The sequence below is a fragment of the Chelonia mydas genome, chromosome 14, assembly GCF_015237465.2.
Source record: "Chelonia mydas isolate rCheMyd1 chromosome 14, rCheMyd1.pri.v2, whole genome shotgun sequence".
NCBI classification, from domain to species: domain Eukaryota; kingdom Metazoa; phylum Chordata; order Testudines; family Cheloniidae; genus Chelonia; species Chelonia mydas.
In genome coordinates this window covers 20,854,258-20,872,239 of record NC_051254.2, presented here as the reverse complement: position 1 = coordinate 20,872,239, position 17,982 = coordinate 20,854,258, and the positions used below count along the sequence as shown (strand labels likewise).

At 38.2% G+C, this 17,982-nt stretch overlaps 1 protein-coding gene across 6 annotated transcripts in view; it reads right to left on the bottom strand.

Moving 5' to 3' along the window:
• Positions 1-17,982, bottom strand: part of LOC102932338 (protoheme IX farnesyltransferase, mitochondrial) — a 157,419-nt gene that overhangs the window by 123,368 nt on the left and 16,069 nt on the right. For all 6 annotated transcript variants that reach the window (XM_007072582.4, XM_037913728.2, XM_043527772.1 and 3 more), the window contains one exon: positions 14,784-14,908. In XM_007072582.4, coding sequence (XP_007072644.2) covers positions 14,784-14,908 — 125 coding nt within the window. The remainder of the gene's footprint in view (positions 1-14,783; positions 14,909-17,982) is intronic.

Sequence of the window (17,982 nt, the reverse complement as noted above, 5' to 3'; positions counted from 1 at the left end):
TCATTTCTACGATTCTCTGACTCAGTGACCTGCTATGCTATCTAGTCCTAGGAGTACCTTTCTGATAAATTAAGAACATAAGAACAGCCATACTGGGTCAGACCAAAGGTCCATCTAACCCCCTATTCTGTCTTCTGACAGAAGTTTAGCAGACAGTAAGTTCTATTTTAGTCACAATCCTATACAAACTTTGAATTTTATTGAAATTACATAATATTAAGTAACAGTGAAAATATTCTGTGTTTTTTATTCTTTTGAAATAATTTAAATTGAAATGGATTATATTAATGCTCTGAAGTTGTGTTTCAACTATATATTCCCTAAACAGACAATGCTGGATAGTTGGAGCCAGGGAAGAATTTTCCTTAACCTGTTATAATCTTGGTCTTCACAACATCCTCTGGCAAAGAGTTCCACAGACTGACTGTGTGTTGTGTGAAAAAATACTTCCTTTTGTTTGTTTCAAACCTGCTGTCTATTAATTTCATTTGGTGACCTCTAGTTCCTGTATTATGAGAAGGAGTAAATAACACTTCCTTATTTACTTTCTCCACACCAGTTATGATTTTATAGACCTCCATCATATCGTCTCTTTTCCAAGCTGAAAAGTCCCAGTCTTATTAATCTCTCCTCATACAGAAGCCGTTCCATTCCCCATGTCATTTCTATTGCCCTTTTCTGAACCTTCTCCAATTCCAATATATCTTTTTTGAGATGGGGCGACCATATCTGCACGCAGTATTCAAGATGTGGGTGTACCATGGATTTATATAGAGGCAATAGGATATTTTCTGTCTTACTATCTCTCCCTTTCTTAATGATTCCCAATATCCTGTTCAGTTTTTTGACTGCCGCTGCACATTGAGTGGATGTTTTCAGAAAACTATCCACAAGAACGCCAAGATCTCTTTCTTGAGTGGCAACAGCTAATTTATACCTCATCATTTTATATGTATAGTTGGGATTATGTTTTCCAATGTGCATTACTTTGCATTTATCAACATAGAATTTCATCTGCCATTTTGTTGCCCAGTCACCCAGTTTTGTGAGATCCTTTTGTAGTTCTTCACAGTCTGCCTGGGACTTAACTATCTTAAGCCATGAAGTTTGAAGACAATCAAAAGAATAATGTCATTGTAGGGTGTAAGCCAGACTATTGGGCCAACTAAATTCTCTATTCATCTAAAAAGAAACTGATATTATTGTAACTGAGGAGGGAGAGACGGAACAAATAAATAATCCATGCACCTATTTGTCATCAGATCTTTTGCCATTAGTGTCAGCACAGATAACGCATGGCAACTCATCCAAATATACAATATAAGAATATGAATGTATACTAGGTCCCTACGGAAACTATTAAGTACAGTGGTACTGAGTAGAGCTGTGTGAACAACCAATTTTTTTGGCTTTCTGGCGGTTGCAAAAAACCCAAAACTTCTTTTGGGTAAACCCAAAACTGAAATTGTTTGAAATTTTGAGCAAATCCAAGAGTCAAAACACTTTTGTTTTGGGTCAAACTAAATGTTTTGTTCAGATTTGGGGCATCTTTAACCATTTTTAAATAAAAGCAAGGAACTGAACTGATTTACAAAGGGATTTAGGTGCCATTCAAAAAATTCTGGTGGTGGTGTCACTACACCTCCCTGCCATGCCTAACAGCCCAATAGTTAGGGATGTGGGAAACCCAGGCTTAAATCCCCTCACTGGAGCAGGGATTTGAAGCCAGGTGAGTGCCCTAGCCACCAAGCTATTGGCTATTCTGAGTTGGGAATCTCTCCATCTTTCCTGCTGAAGCTGTTCCACTTTGTATAAATAGAGAGTCATTTTCATTCACTAGCCCAATAAATATTATTTATACAAAGTGGAACATCTTCAACTGGAGAGATGAAGACCTATCCCAGAAAAGCCAATAGCCTGGTGGTTAAGGTACTCACTGGGGTTCAAGTCCCTGCTCCAGACTAGAGATTTGAACCAGAATCTCCCCCATCCAAAGTGAGTGACCTAAGCATTTGGCCACTAAGGGGGCACTGGCACCACCATCACCTCCTCTGTTTTGTAAAATGGTGCCTAAGTCCCCTTGTGCATCTAGCATGAAAAATCAAAATGTTTCATTTTTGAAAATGTCAAAATGAAGCATTCTGACACTTTTTTTTCGACGGAAACAATTTGCCAAAATTAATAAGAATTTGAGAAACATTTTGGACAACCCAAATCTGTATTTTTCAGAAAAATAAATTGGCTGAAAAATGTCACCCAGCTCTAGTACGCAGCTTTTTGCCCCCTCCACAAATATAGTTATAAAGTAGAGTTTCCTTGCGACAAAACAAGGCATCTCTTCAATGCAGCAGTTGTGGAGGCCCTGCCACCTACGTGGGAGGGATCCACTCCACTTCTAGTGGGAAACAGCTTAGCACTTGGCTCTTCTTTATTCCATGCTGGGAGCAGCAGTGACAAGATCCTCCTTACCCCTTTCCTCACAAGCTGCATGCAACTTTTCTTCTTCCCCTGCACTCAACTAGAGCAGAGAAGGAGACGATTTCTTTGGAATGAACTTAATATTTACCTGGTAAGCAATGGATTACTGGTTTACAGGAAGAGTAATCCAGTGGAACCCCCACAGAGCTTGTCTTTTCTACAAACTTTTATTGTCTTCGAAAACTGAAGAGTAATGTTAGCTAACTCAGTGCTGATCACAACTCTGCAGTCAAAGGACAATTCAGACACAGTATAATGCCCATGTTTGCCTTTGTCTACCTGTATAATGTCCATGTTTGCTTGTTAGCTCGCTGGAATCTTCACATTCATGTTCTAATACAAGACTGCATAGTGATGACAAAGCAGAGTGAAGCTTTATTACAGAAGTAGTGATAGTCAAATGAAATTAAATGGCTTGGAGTCTCTACTACCACAGATTTCACTGTATGTAAGTTGTACAGTAGTCATAATCCTATACAGACTTTGTATATTATTACAATTACATAACATTAAGTAACAGTGAACATTTTTCTGTGTTTTTTATTCTTTTGAAATAATTATATTAATGCTCTGAAGTTGTGTTTCAACTATATATTCCCTAAAGAGACAATGCTGGATAGTTGGAGCCAGGGAAGAATTTTCCTTAACCCTTCTGAGTCATACCTCACTTCATGCTCATTATTGTCCCTAAGGCACACAGTGTACACAGCTAACCTGCCATTTTCAAGGCTGTAAGTAGTTTCACCAAAGGCAGTATACCGGATAGACATAAGACCATTCAGGTACACAAAGGATGAAATTTCACTAATTCTTTCATCCCCAAGGCTGTTTAGCTCATCAACTCATCTACAACTTAATACCTTCTTGCAGTACTAAAGAAATGCTTACCAATTTGCAAAATGTCAAACAGCTACTTAAATGAGTACAAAATAAAAACTATACATTTTCACTTTCTGTTTTAAAAATTCTGGGTGTTTTGGAAGGTAGTGCCAGTGCAGATCACAAGGGAAGATAAATCTTATTAACTACTATATTTCCCCTTTTGTCTGATGCTATCTCCACATTCCATCATTTCAATCCTTTGAAATTCCTTTGTTCTCCCTGAGATCACTACTTCCAGGGGAAATCTGGCACTGGATCTAAAGGGAACTCCACAACTAACACGGCTGCTACTCCACAACTAAAGTTTCCCTGAAGATCAAACATACAGGTAAATTATTTCTCCTCCCACCCACTTTCCATTGCCCACAATATTTAAAAAAAGAAATTTTAGTAAGTGCTAACAAGATTGCATTTCCTGTAGTATGAAAATGTGAGCTCTCGGATTCCATTATGCATGGAATTTAAAAATGGTTTCAGCATTTGACCATCTATAACATTTTGGCAAAAAGGAAGCATTTCAGAATAGAGATGGACATTTTCTTGATGTTTATATTTAGGAAGTGTATATCTATCAGAGTGTACACATAAAAACGTATTTATTCCCCACCTAACATTCACTTGAGACTGTCCTTCACCTACCAATGAATGCAGAGTCCCTTGTAATTTAAATGTATGTGTTTTCTAATTAACATATTGTACTTTTTTAAAATTTACGGAGCATCATTCATTGTCAATCCAGGAATCCACGACCATATCAAAAAAGTAGAAAATTACCAGAAAAGAGGCACAATACTCTGATGTGGAAAATATAGATCGAACTGTCTTAATTAGGACATTAAAATAAGAACTTTGTACTTATTTACAGATTTTTACAAAATGTAATGTGAACACAAAATGAATCCAGACAAAACCTTTTTCATTTAAACTTTCTCCAAAGTCTACAACTCTGTGCTAGCATACGAGAACCATAAAGGGAAACTAACTAGAAACAAGACAAACTAGCCAGTTTTACGTTCACTGTCCAAGTGAATGTCATGGTTTGCTGAATCAGGTCTAAAGTGTCCCTTAATTCTAGGTATGGTGCCAGAACTTGTTCATTTTCCTCTGTGGATTTCTAGTTCACAGCACTCACTGAAGGAGATGCTTATAATATGAGAAGTTCTCCCAACAATGGCATGTATTAATTTATAATATTTTCCCAAGATCCTTTATCAAGTTTCAGTTGTAGGTCAAATAATTTATGCTTCAGAAAGATAATCTCTGCATTTAAAATTTATTGTTCTTTCTGAGGTTGGTTCTCATTAGTGCTCATCATTTTCATTGCTCATGAAATACATCTTCACTGGCTGCACTATTCCTGCTCAATAGCAAGGATTTCTCCATGCTGACTCGATCTAGCAGAGTTACAATTATAAATCATCTGACTGAGACATAAGTTATGATCCTCAATGACCACTAATGAAGGTTTCCTAGCCGTTAAAATATCAAAGTAGTATATATCAGAACACTTCAGCGCATAAGATAGACTTCCAGTGTTGCACTACTCATATATTTATTGTGTACTGTAAATTACATCATAGGCTGCCTCCAACACTGACAACCTTGTACCCCTGAGCTAAAACACCAGGTTTTAATAACCACTTCTGACAATCTTTTGATCACTGGGGGTAGATGAAAGGCAATGCCGTCTGCTGCAGGCAGTCTGTTCAGTCAAAACAAAGGAAATTTCAGAGTGAGACAGAGATGCATCAGGTGTTAATCTCAGACGAACAATGCAGAAGGCAAACTGATTGGCTGGCTGTCCTCATTTCAAGTTACAAAATGCTAAGTGACGGGAACGGGCCTCACCCAAAATGCATGCAGGAAAGAATGGCACTACAGTTCTCATTAAATACCTTGCTTTAGAAACATGTAACTTTGAAGATTTCTCTGAACTAAATCAGAACATTTATTCAACTATTTGGTTTCGTACAGCAGATTCAGGGGAAAAAACCCAGTATTTATTTTCTTTTGTAAAATGATATTTCTACTGAAATACTGTTGTGAAATAGAACAAGGAGTACTTGTGGCACCTTAGAGACTAACAAATGTATTTGAGCATAAGCTTTCATGGGCTAAAACCCACTTCATCGGATGCATGCAGTGGAAAATACAGTAGGAAGATGTGTATATGTGTGTGTGTGTGTGTGTGTATACACACACACACACACACACCCCATGAAAAAATGGGTGTTGCCATACCCACTATAACAAGAGTGATCAGTTAAGGTGAGCTATTATCAGCAGGAGAAAAAAAACCTTTTGTAGTGATAATCAGGATGGCCCATTTCCAACAGTTGACAAGAAGGTGTGAGTAACAGTAGGGGGAAAAAATAAAATACTACAACAAAAAAACCCTCCAAAAACAGACTCCAACGAGAAACTGCTGAATTGGAATTAATTTGCAAACTGGACACCACTAAATTAGGCTTGAATAAAGACTGGGAGTGGATGGGTCATTACACAAAGTAAAACTGTTTCCCCATGCTTATTTTTCCCCCTACTGTTACTCACATCTTCTTGTCAACTGTTGGAAATGGGCCATCCTGATTATCACTACAAAAGGGTTTTTTTAATCCTGCTGATAATAGCTCACCTTAACTGATCACTCTCCTTATAGTGGGTATGGCAACACCCACTTTTTCATGTTCTCTGTGTGCGTGTATATATATATCTTCCTACTGTATTTTCCACTGCATGCATCCGATGAAGTGGGTTTTAGCCCATGAAAGCTTATGCTCAAATACATTTGTTAGTCTCTAAGGTGCCACAAGTACTCCTCGTTCTTTTTGCTGATACAGACTAACACGGCTACCACTCTGAAACCTGTTGTGAAATATAGCCTCCCAAGAGAAGCATTGGAGTCACGTGGGTCCCAGGATATCAGAGAGACAAGGTGGGAGAGTAAAAGATATTACCTCACCCACCTTGTCTCCCAAGAGAAGTGGCAGGAACCCGTGACTTGAGACTTTTTAAAAGTATATTGGACAGAACTCTTGAAAAAATATACTGCAGGGAACAATTCTGCACTGACTGGTGAAGGACTGGATGGTGTAATAAGTATTTTGCTCCCCCATTAGAAAATGTTTGTAATTCTAATATGATGATTTATATTATTCTCATAGTGCTCCAAAATGCATACTAGGTATTTTCAGACATATAAGAAAACAGGTCCTTGCTATGAAAAAAGTTTATCTAAATAGACAACATAAGTGAAGTGTGTCCAGGGTAAAAGCTACCACAAGTTTTCATTCCTGTTTTTCTCCACTTCTCTCTCTCTCTCTTTTTTTTTTTTTTTACACTATTTTTCCCATTTGGGGGCTGTTTTAGAGTTTTGCTATTTGTCTTCTTAGTTGTCCAACTCATGCAATCAGAATGTTAATTTATTTGTAACCTATGACTTTTTATTTAACCCTTGCCTGTTTTGTGTATTTTAACTTTTACCTAGCTATTCACTGATTTGACCCCTTAAAAAAATTTTTTTTCTTCTTTGTATAGTTGCTCAGAAGTTACTTCTAATAGACTAATGAACGCTACAAACTAAAGTTCCAGTCCTGCAAGTCATTCCTCACGGGCAGACCATTGCACAAAACAACTTGCAGGGTCAGGGCCTAAAGGCCTGACACAACAAACCTTTATACATATGAGAAGAGTTCTTATTTATGTGAATAGTCTCACTCTGTTCTATGGAAATTCACATGAATAAGATTGTGAACATGAAAGTAAAAAACAAATAAAAAAAATACCTACTTCGTAAATAAAAACCCTAACAAAATGCAAACCTGTCACATGCCACCCATTTCAAAGAAGCATTTTGGGTCCTCTTTTTGCTAATGTTTCAAGCATCTCTTTCTGGGGATAAACAGTGTTTCAAATATTTAAAATCTGAAGAAAGAAGAAGGAAGAGGAAGAAGAAGACGAGGACGAACTGTTACAATTTGACAGACCTGAAACAAAGTTTGGAGTCGTTAAACCAGAGATGCCATACACCTTCACTGTGGTGTGAGACATGCAGCCAACTGTCTGCCTCTTTCTGAACAGAACAGGTATCCAGTATAACTGCAATTCCTGATGTTTCTTATTTCTACTATTTAAAAAATGAGTTACGTTTTTGTAACTGTCTAATTAATCCAATGCTGTTATGCCTGATACATCTTTCAGAGTAACAGCCGTATTAGTCTGTATTTGCAAAAAGAAAAGGAGGACTTGTGGCACCTTAGAGACTAACCAATTTATTTGAGCGTAAGCTTTCGTGAGCTGCAGCTCGCTTCATCGGATGCATACTGTGGAAAGTACAGGAGACGGTTTTATACATACAAACCATGAAAAAAATGGGTGATTATCACTACAAAAGGTTTTCTCTCCCCCCACCCCACTCTCCTACTGGTAGTATAATGACGTAAAATAAGCTATTACCAGCAGGAGAGTGGGGTGGGGGGAGAGAAAACCTTTTGTAGTGATAATCACCCATTTTTTTCATGGTTTGTATGTATAAAACCATCTCCTGTACTTTCCACAGTAGGCATCCGATGAAGCGAGCTGCAGCTCACGAAAGCTTACGCTCAAATAAATTGGTTAGTCTCTAAGGTGCCACAAGTACTCCTTTTCTTTTTGCTGATACATCTTGGAGACCAATGAATCACATTCTTTCTCTCATAGCATCTCTTTTAGCATTGAAATCACCTGTTGCTGCTTTCTGTTTGTTTCATGATTTTTACATTGTACTGAATCTTGTTACGAGGCCTTATGTGGCACAACGTGATGCAGAAAATTACAAGTACTTTACAAAAATCAGTTTGCCATTGTTAAATATAAAAAACACAAATACATGAACATAGGCGCTGGTGCTGGGGGTGCGGCCGCAACCCCTGGCTTCAAGTGGTTTTCATCAGATCCAGGGTTTACAGTTTGGTTCAATGGTTCGCAACACCCCCAACTTTACAAATTGTTCCAGTGCCCCATACATAAATAGGATGAAGCCAGCTGATATTCTTTTACCATTTTGGTATTAACTATTTTGGAGGGTCTCCTTACCAGTCAGTCTCTATGATGGGCATTCCTGATTAATCAGTGAAATAGAAAAACAGTTGTAAAATGATGACTCTACCAGCTTTCTACAGTGAGAATTAGCACCTACTACAGGAAATGGAAGCGTGATGTGTACGAGAAACAGAGTAATATAAAACCTTACCATGCCTCAGTTTCCCCTTCTGTAAAAGAGGCATAATATTTTCCTGTTTCGAAGGGGATTTGTAAGGATTAATTCATTAACATTTGTATAATGCTTTGAATGCTCTTCAAGACAAGGTATTCCAGAAGTACAAACTATTACACACCATGAAGACTTCGAATTCCTTCTGATGATGGAAAAAACAGTAAAGAACAAATTTACAGGGACAGTCTATCTAGGTTTCTACATGGCACTCTTCACTGTAGTATCCAAACACCTAACACACATTGACGAACTTTTCCTCACAATACCCCTGTGAGCTAGGGCCATTTTACAGATGGGGAACTGAAATAGAGACAGATTATGTGACTTATACAAGGTCACACAAGGGCGTGTGTGAGCTGACAACTGAACCCAAATCCTGAGTCCCAATCCACTACTTTAATCACAAGACTATCCTTCCTCTGCTTTAAGGCTAGGCTTTTAAGAGATCATTATTGTCAAGTGATGTTGATGTTATATGAAGAACAAAAATTAGCAAGTCTTTTATAGTAGCCAGCTGTCAAAAAGCACAAACATTGCAGCTACTAAATACCAGTGCCCATCAGATCATAACCCTGAACGGATAGCAATGCTAACTGCTCTTAGATTTGTTCTTTTCCCCCGTGTTAAAGAATTTGCTTTATTTCTAATTGCTTTATAACTTTAGCTGAGATATTCAATTCCACCTGTTTCCTTTTCAAGGTACTATCAGTAAAATCCAAGCACAGCATTTTATCCTTCAGTTACTAAATTCAAACGGTTTTAAAACATCCTGCTTTCATCTTTACAACCCTCTTTCCTACTTTTAAACCATGCTACGGTTTTAGAAGAATGTACTTGACTTATAAAATGTGCATGTGATTCTTTTAACATTTTCATGCCTTGTATTGTGTTGTAAACATCTCTTCATGTTTTATCTGCTCCGCCATAAATCAGACTAACATCTCATAAGCCTCACAAATGACAATTTTTCTACATAAAATAAACCTGAGAGACTCCAATACTAAAAATCTGGCTTTCAGCTTTCACAAGATCAGAGAAAAAGGCCTACAAAGCAAAAAGTGGGATATTCAGCTAAATTAAAAACAACAAAGAAAAAAGTGACAGTGTGATAAAGTTAGTAAAATATGGGAACAAATAAATGAACATTTCAGTCCTGACTAGGCTGACAATATGCCAACATTCTGCTAATTCCCAGGCGCTCCTCCCCGCCTTTTGTTTTGTTCTGTTTGTTTCTATAGACTGATGTTTTGAGAAAACACCTTCAGCGTTCACATCAGCATGTAGAATTCTGTGGACACTTAACTGGACATTATGTAGCCTCAGGGAAGTCACTGCCTCCCTCAGTATTTCAGTTCCCCCAACTGTAACAGGTAGGAGAACATCTACGCACAGCACAAACATGGGGTGAAGATTAATGTTTGATAAAGCATTCTGAATATGTAAAAGCATTATAGAAAGTGATATATTAGAAATCATTGTGTTTGTTTTATTTAAATTGAAAATGCAGTGTTTAAGAGACCGATTTCCAAATACCACTTATTTTGTGTATTGTAACTGCAAGCAATAAGACTGGCTCATGCAGAGTTTTTCAGGCTTCCATGGTTGGCTTACATATCACAAGCTCTGTCTTTAAACTAGAAATGAAATGTCACGCTCTGTTCCTGGGTAGTTAGGTTAAGATTTTTTTTCTATTATTATGATTAAAAACATTGCACAACATGGTGTTCTTTCATTCTGAAGTGATCCATGGAGAGCACCTGAAGACAAGAATTCTAAATTATTCCAGTACCGGAAAAGAGAGGGGGCACTCAAACAAACAGAGTGGAGGAAAGCAGTTTGAACAGGTGGGAGTGAAAAGCAGTGACATGTTGTAGTACACTACCAAAGGGGTGAAAGATATAGTGCAGTGTTGTATGATGTGGAAGAGAACGGGGACCACTGGGTTAGAATGCCACTAAGATGCTAGATTAGGTGAGACATACAACTCTGAAGTACTGTGATATTGAAAAGTGATGCAGAGACAGAACAACTGGTGAGGGACAAGAGAGACACTAAGTGTTCTGCACCTTTCTGCAGCAGTTTGCTATTTTATAGTCCATGGCACCATGCTCAGTTCTTCAGACCACTGCACATTCTACAGAACTATACAAATTTTCCCAGTATTTACCCGGACCAGCAACTCTCCTGATAACATTTTCCACAATTCTTTGATAGACTGTTTCTATAAAACTTGTGCCTAACAGAAAACATTCCAAAATATTTCTCTAGACATTTTATACAAACAAATCATACACTTTTTAGGATGACTTTCTAGATCACTCATTGCACATTTTCCCCAACGTTACCCCAACCTCAAAGATAATTTAGCGATATTTTCCAAAATATTTTGAACTCCATAACATTTTTAATACTATTTTTCCAGGATTGTGAAACATTTTATACTCTGCTTCTTCTATTGTACCTAAAAGGCACAATCAATTTAACAGAATTGTCATAGAAGACATTTGATTATTTTTACTTACATCAGAAAATTCAGTTACAGTTTACCCCTTGTGATGGAAAACTAATTTATAAGTACATACCTTTCTTCAGCTAGATCTATAAATAATGGAAATTGCAGTGTTGACACCTCATGCAGTATTTGGTGTTTTTCTTAAAGCCCCAGCTACTCGAGTCAAGTGATTACTTGAGAATCTCAGTTTTCATTATTAAAAAAGGTTTCTAGCCCTCACATGGTTGCTGGGAAGTTTGAAAATGTGACCCCTAAAGGTTCAAATCAAGAAAGAAAATAAAAAACTCAAAATTTATTACTTTAAAAAAAAAATCTCATGATTTTTAAAGCCGGCCTTATTTACTGCACACTATTGAAAACCTCCTATGAAGACAGAATTATAAATTTCCAAATGGGCTCAGAGCTTCTGCAAATCAGATAGCACAGTCTCAAGTCAGGTACCCAGAAATGAGGAACATGATTAGTGACCTCCTCTGAAAAGTTTGGTTTAAGTGGCTTGCCCAGCATCATAAAAGAAACCTGGCAGAGGCAGGGATAAAATCCAGCTCTCCAAGGCAGTATTCAACTGCCTTAACCACAGTACTATCCTTCCTCTTCCTCCCCTGCCTCATTCACTATACACCTTCCAACTTCTGCTACAAATAAGTCTGAGGTCATACAGCCAACAGTCTCCACTATATAACCCTGATTCATCCCCAGAGCAGGTCCATTCTGTGCACCAGGAATGACAGAAAATAGACCCACCCCCCACCCCAAAAAAAGAGGCCAGAGGCACCACGAGAAGAAAAAGAGAGACTATAAAGAACTGTCCCACTGCTCAGTGCCAGGTAATGCGACTGATGCATGGACAGGGTATTAATGACACAGAAACGGCACCTGGGATGGGACAGATTCTACAGAACTTCCAGATCTTAACACTGACATCAGGATCAAACAATATTCAAAATGTTAATAATAGCTCTAAAATGAAAATAAGCTAAGATCAGAAATTTAACTGCAGCAACATCACTACAAGTCTTTAGTCAGAACATTCCCACTAGTAGATTCTCTCCCCAGTGAAATCTGGAAAACAAAGCAGAGCCATACAGTATTTAAAATCAGTTATCACAATCTAGAAGAAAATGGGGGCACAAAACACAGTTTGCTTCCTTTACATACTTTTTCAAGTATGTTTGTATGTGTATTTTCCAAAAAGAGCAACCTGAAGACACAGAAATTTCATCATGTGGAACCATATTGACTCCCCCATAGTCATCATGAGGGTCAGAACCTTTAGATCCACCACACAGACTTGTGCCACTTGAACAGAATAACCGATAACAGTCATCCTCTATGTGAATCAGCATTAAAGAGGGATAAGACACTCACTTTGCCAGTGGATTTCACAGCTATTCACTGATACCAGACGAATGCTGAGACTCAGGAAACCTGGGTTCTGTTCCAAGTTCTCAGGGGAATGTGCCCTAGTGATTACAAACCCCTCTGTCCTTGTCTGCACTCAAGCCTGACCCCCTTCTGCCCCTCCAGCCTGTCACTGACACAGTGCCTCTCCTGTTCACCTGCCTCCCCACAGTTCTTTGTCTCTACTGAGCATGTGTGATCTTAGCTTTTCAGAGGCTCACAGCGTTGCCAGATGTGGACAGATTTTCATAGGGATGGCAAAAGGCACATCCCAGATAGGCATCACTCCCTCCCCCACCAAATTTCAAGTCCCTGCTCCAAAGGATGGAGGCACCAGAGCTTCTCAATAAGTGCAACAATTCAACATGGACAAAACAACGCATTTTTCCCAAACTTCATTATGAGAAACAGCTGGCTCATTTGAGCGGATACTAAAAAATTAGCCTGAGGCAGATGCCCAGCATGAAAAATGTCAGACCAAATGGTTAAAGCCTGACAAAGTTACAAACAGTTTAAAAAGGATCTTATATTACAAAGTGTCAGGCAACCTTACCTATCGGCATCACTACCTGCACCACCAATAATACAGTGAGGAAGCTGGAATGTAATGGAGACCACAATTTTTAGATGGCCTCAGGTATCATCATATTTGGCCCACTGTAAATTCTGCCCCAGAGAAACACCCATCAGAACTTATGAACTTGCTGGCAGGCATCTAGAGGTGCCCTCTTTAGCCTCTCAATCACAGTAAAGTCTTATTACACATCTTGGTTCAGGCTTCCTTCTCAGAAGCCGCCGCGGTCCTTCCTCTGACAAACTTGGTCTCAATGCTATCGTTCCAGTCTCAACTCTCTCAACAGTCCTCGCCCATCTGCTGCAATCTGAACCAACAATCCATGATGCTAGCAGCCGAATGGGCCTTTACAGAACATAGATGTTAAATCTCAGTCTCATGCATAGGTTTGACTTCCCGCCATCCCATACACAGAATACCATTAGCTCGCCATATTACCAAATCTTCTCCACACAAACCTTCTGAGGTTCAACAAGAGGGGGGGGGAAAACTATAGTAAAAAAAAAGATCCACTGTTGTACAATGTCCTGAATTACAGCTATTTCCCTGACTTTGTAATAAACTTTTATTCCTTTGCTTTCCTAAATAAAAGTAGCTGCCCTCAGAGCTTTGGACTCCAAAGTATACTGTGGCATTCTTACCATCCTCAGCTATTCTAAGTGTTTGCAAATACCTTCTAAAAAGGCTAGTTTTGAGAAAAAACATTAATAAGGAATGTCTATAAACTAAAAGCTGTGAAATCAACCCCTGGTGCATACAGAACCATTTTCTAAAACATTTACCGGAATCTTAAAAAAGGCAGATTAACAAACAGCCTTCAAACAAAATTTCAATTCTCTTTTTAGCCCTACAGCATTCAGTTCAAAATGGAAACTAAACCTGCTGTCAATCCATTTCAGCTGTTTCTGTTAGGGTACAAACTGAATTCTGAATATAGGCAAAGCTAAAAAGTATGGGATATAAAAGAAGAAGAAGAAGAAAGGAAGGCTGGTGGGACATCTTCAAAACTGCATTGCATCAACACAGAGGAAGTTTCAGGCACTCAAGCTTGTTTAAGAGACAACTTTCCTATTCAGCTCTATGCTGATTTTGTACAAGTTATGTACATTGTAAGAGAGAAAAGTACTTTGTATAAAAGTATGGTTTTAATAAGAGTTCTTATGTACTGTGTAAGAGCTTTTATCTGAAGATCTCAAAACAAACAGATTCCATAGGTTACCCAATCCTGAGTCCACTGAAAAAAAAATAGCAAAACTCCCACTGACTTCAGTAGAAGCAGGATTGGGGCTTAAATGATTTGATACAGCTCACACAGTAAGACAATGGCAGAATTAAGGATATAGCCCAGAAGTCCCAATTCCCATACTCCAACCACTATGCAATTCCACCTCACATCATTCAGTGGTACACTTTTTATACTACCAAAACTAACAATATTGCCTTTAGGTTTGGAAATGTTGTCAGCTCATTTTTGAGTATGCCAACTACTTTTGGGATCTACATTTTTGATTATCGGTACATAAACATATACACAGTTCTGTAGTGCAACTTCTAGGTGTTCATAACTCATACCGAATACACAGCTCCCCTCACATCACCATATTCACCTAGAGTCCATGGAAATACTTCTGGAGCTAAGACAACATCACTTTACAGTACAAGCTAAAAGATGATGGGCTCACCTGATTGATGGAGTTGGCTGCACAAGAAGCAAGTCCAGTTCCAATGGAGGTAAGCAGGAAACAAGTTAGATCAAAAGGGACCGGAGCCATAGCAAACCCAGCAGATGCGGTACTCACAACCAGAGCTGTAACACAAAAACACACAGTATGTTTTACTACCACAGCTCCAACAATAAGTCATTTCTCCTGTATGTACGTAACCATTACAGATCCATTTTACAGAACACTGTAAGAACTCCACAAGTCTACTTCTGACATTAATTATTTGCATCACAGTAGCGCTTACAGGCTCCAAGTAGGGTTGACTTATTGAAGTCAAAGCAATTCAAATCACCAAGTTTAATCATGCTTTAAATCAGTAAGCAGTAAGCCTTGATTTAAAATAATTCATTTTAACTGTGTTTTGCATTTGTATTTTTTTATTTGTATAAAGAAAGGTTGAGTCTCATTGGTTGGCAACCAATACGACATGTTGATTTGCAACTAAATATAGCCTTTGCACTAAATGTGGTCATTCTTTTTGTTAACCAATAGGATACGCCATATCCATACACATTTAAGCATTAGATTGCTAAATTTACATTTATTCAGATTCTTAACTTTTATATTTTTTATGATGTTAGAAAATGATGAATGATGCAATAGATGCCCTGGCCCCCTATAAAATATTATTTATTAGATTAATTTTTTATTTGTGAGTAGTGTCAAGCTCTGTTTGGATGGAAATTCAGATAAAATGCAGAAAAACAGTTGTATTAGTTATTGTTATTAAATAAAATTACCTTACATGTTCTGGAGACACAAGGAAAAAAGTTTATCAAAACAAATTTTTCATTTAAAACCAACTGATTTATTAAAGGACGTGTTAGCTGCAGTCAGGGAACTGCCCTGATTATTTCTGGTCACTATGCTTTTCAGAATTTTAGAACTAGTAGATCTCAAACTCTCCACGTGTAGGTTTTATTCAGAGATTGGAAAAGGAAAACAAGCTTTTCTGCTTCTTCAGCTCACAACTTAACTTTGGATGAACAAGCCATTGAACTGAACTAACTGAACAAGCTGAAATGAAGATAATATTCTCTCTGCACCTACAGAAGAGGTTATTGCTGTCAAAAGCTGATTTAGCCCTTCAACAAACTCTGCTTCCAGATGCTTAGCCAGAGACTTACATCAGTTCAGTGGTTTGACTTTCCTTGAAACTTGGCAGCAAATATGTACTAAATATTTTTTGTATTTAATTTAAATGATTTTAACAGATTATAATACGTTAGGCCTCAGCATAGGTGGTCAATTTCAAATTCAATTTTATATAGGTCCAGTTTTAAAAAATTAATTTAATTTGTTTTTCAATATACTTTATTACTATATTTAAATACAAAATCTTTTTTTACATCATTTTTATTCACCCTGGCTCTAACCAAGAACATGGCCTCACTGTCCTACAAATAGATGCTGAGAAAATTCATGCTTCACAATCGAAATAGGCAAGAAAAAGGAAGGTGGAAAGAAAAACAGTCACAGAGAATTTAATTGATTAATCCAAGTTCATACAGCAGGTTAGTGGCAGCACTGGGAATAGAGCTCATATCTCCTTACTCTCCGTCAAGTACCTTAGTCACTAGACAAACCACCTCCCAAAGTATATGTATGGGCCGTAGGTTCCAGTAGCTCTCATGCCACTGAGTGAAGATTGTCACAACATGCAGAAAACATGGCTGGTAACCTCATAAGCAATGAAAAGTAGAGCTCTGATATGATGCTATCACAAAAAATACTTCAAGGCAGAAGCCCTGAACCTCTCAAGGAAGCATAAGAAAATCCAGTGTGCCAAGACTGGTGAAGCTAGTCACTAAACTCTGTGTGCATCTTTGCTGTATATTTGACACATCTTGTTAATTTATCTGATCTGCCCAATTTGGGGCAGGGGAAGGTGCAGTAGTCAGCAGTTAAATCCAAAGGTTTAGAATGTGAGTGGATTTATGTGGCAAATAGATTCCAGATCAGGAATTTGAATTCCAGAAATGGAAACTTGTCAGAATATTGCATTCACTGCTCTACAGCTAAGAAACCCATATCTAAGTACTAAAATCATCCAAAGAATGCATGACACAAACCTAGCTTTCTTTAAGAGAAAAGTAGTACTAAAAAGAAGACTCTCTCTTCTTGCAACAAATCAGCCAACACAATTATTGAACAGCTTGTTTATGGCCTTGAACCTTGTTATCTGAACTTAATAAATTTATAAGAGGGGAAGAAAAAATTATCATAAATTGTAGATCTTGTAAGAACTGTTATCTCAGCAGTTTTCTGACTACACAAATAATATGCTCTGTAGCGAAGTCAAAAGGCACACTAAAAACCTACATTGACCACAAATATCTGGATTATCTACGAAGTAATGTTGCTCGCTATGAAGGGGAAATTCAATGCCAGGGAAGAGACTTGCTGGAAAAAGACACACTTGCAAAGGGTTCAGGAGTCACAGTAGAGAGCCAAAAGAACATGAACTCCCGCTGCCAGGCTGCTGCTAAAAGAGCTAAAGTGATCGTTGGATGCAAAAACAAGGGAATGTCCAGTGGCAACAGTGAGATATTACTTCAGAATAAAACAATTGTGAGACCACTGCTAGAATATTGTATCCAGATTAGGTATCCACATTTTTAAAAGAACATTGAAAAGTTAGAGGGTAAGGCTTTATGAAAGATTTAAGGTCTAGAGAACCTGCCATATAGTGAGCGACTTAAGAATTACAACATATCTAGTTTAGCAAAGAGAAGGTTAAGGATAGGTCTATACTGCAATGCAAGCCTGGGCTCAGACTCAGGCTCGACCCCAAACCCCCATTTTAATCTACACGCAAATCTGTCTTACTCAGGCCCGTAAGCCCTCGGGACCTGGGCCTTAGGGCCTGAGAGGGGCGTGGATTCGAACCCAAGTCCAAAAAACAGCCTCACTTTGCAACATGGACACAGCTCAGGCCAGGGTCCCCAGAGTCATGTCCAAAGAGCCTGCCAATGCTATCCCACAACCCCATCGGACAGTGTTCCTTGGCTTTTCTGCCCCAAGTCAATCAGCTCCCAGGAAATGGAAGCAACCCCCACCCCCACGGTTCAAGTACAGCTGCTCAGTGTTTAACCCTTCCATTTTATTCTGACCACTGAACTGCAAACAGATTGAACCATCTGCTGTGTTAGCTATG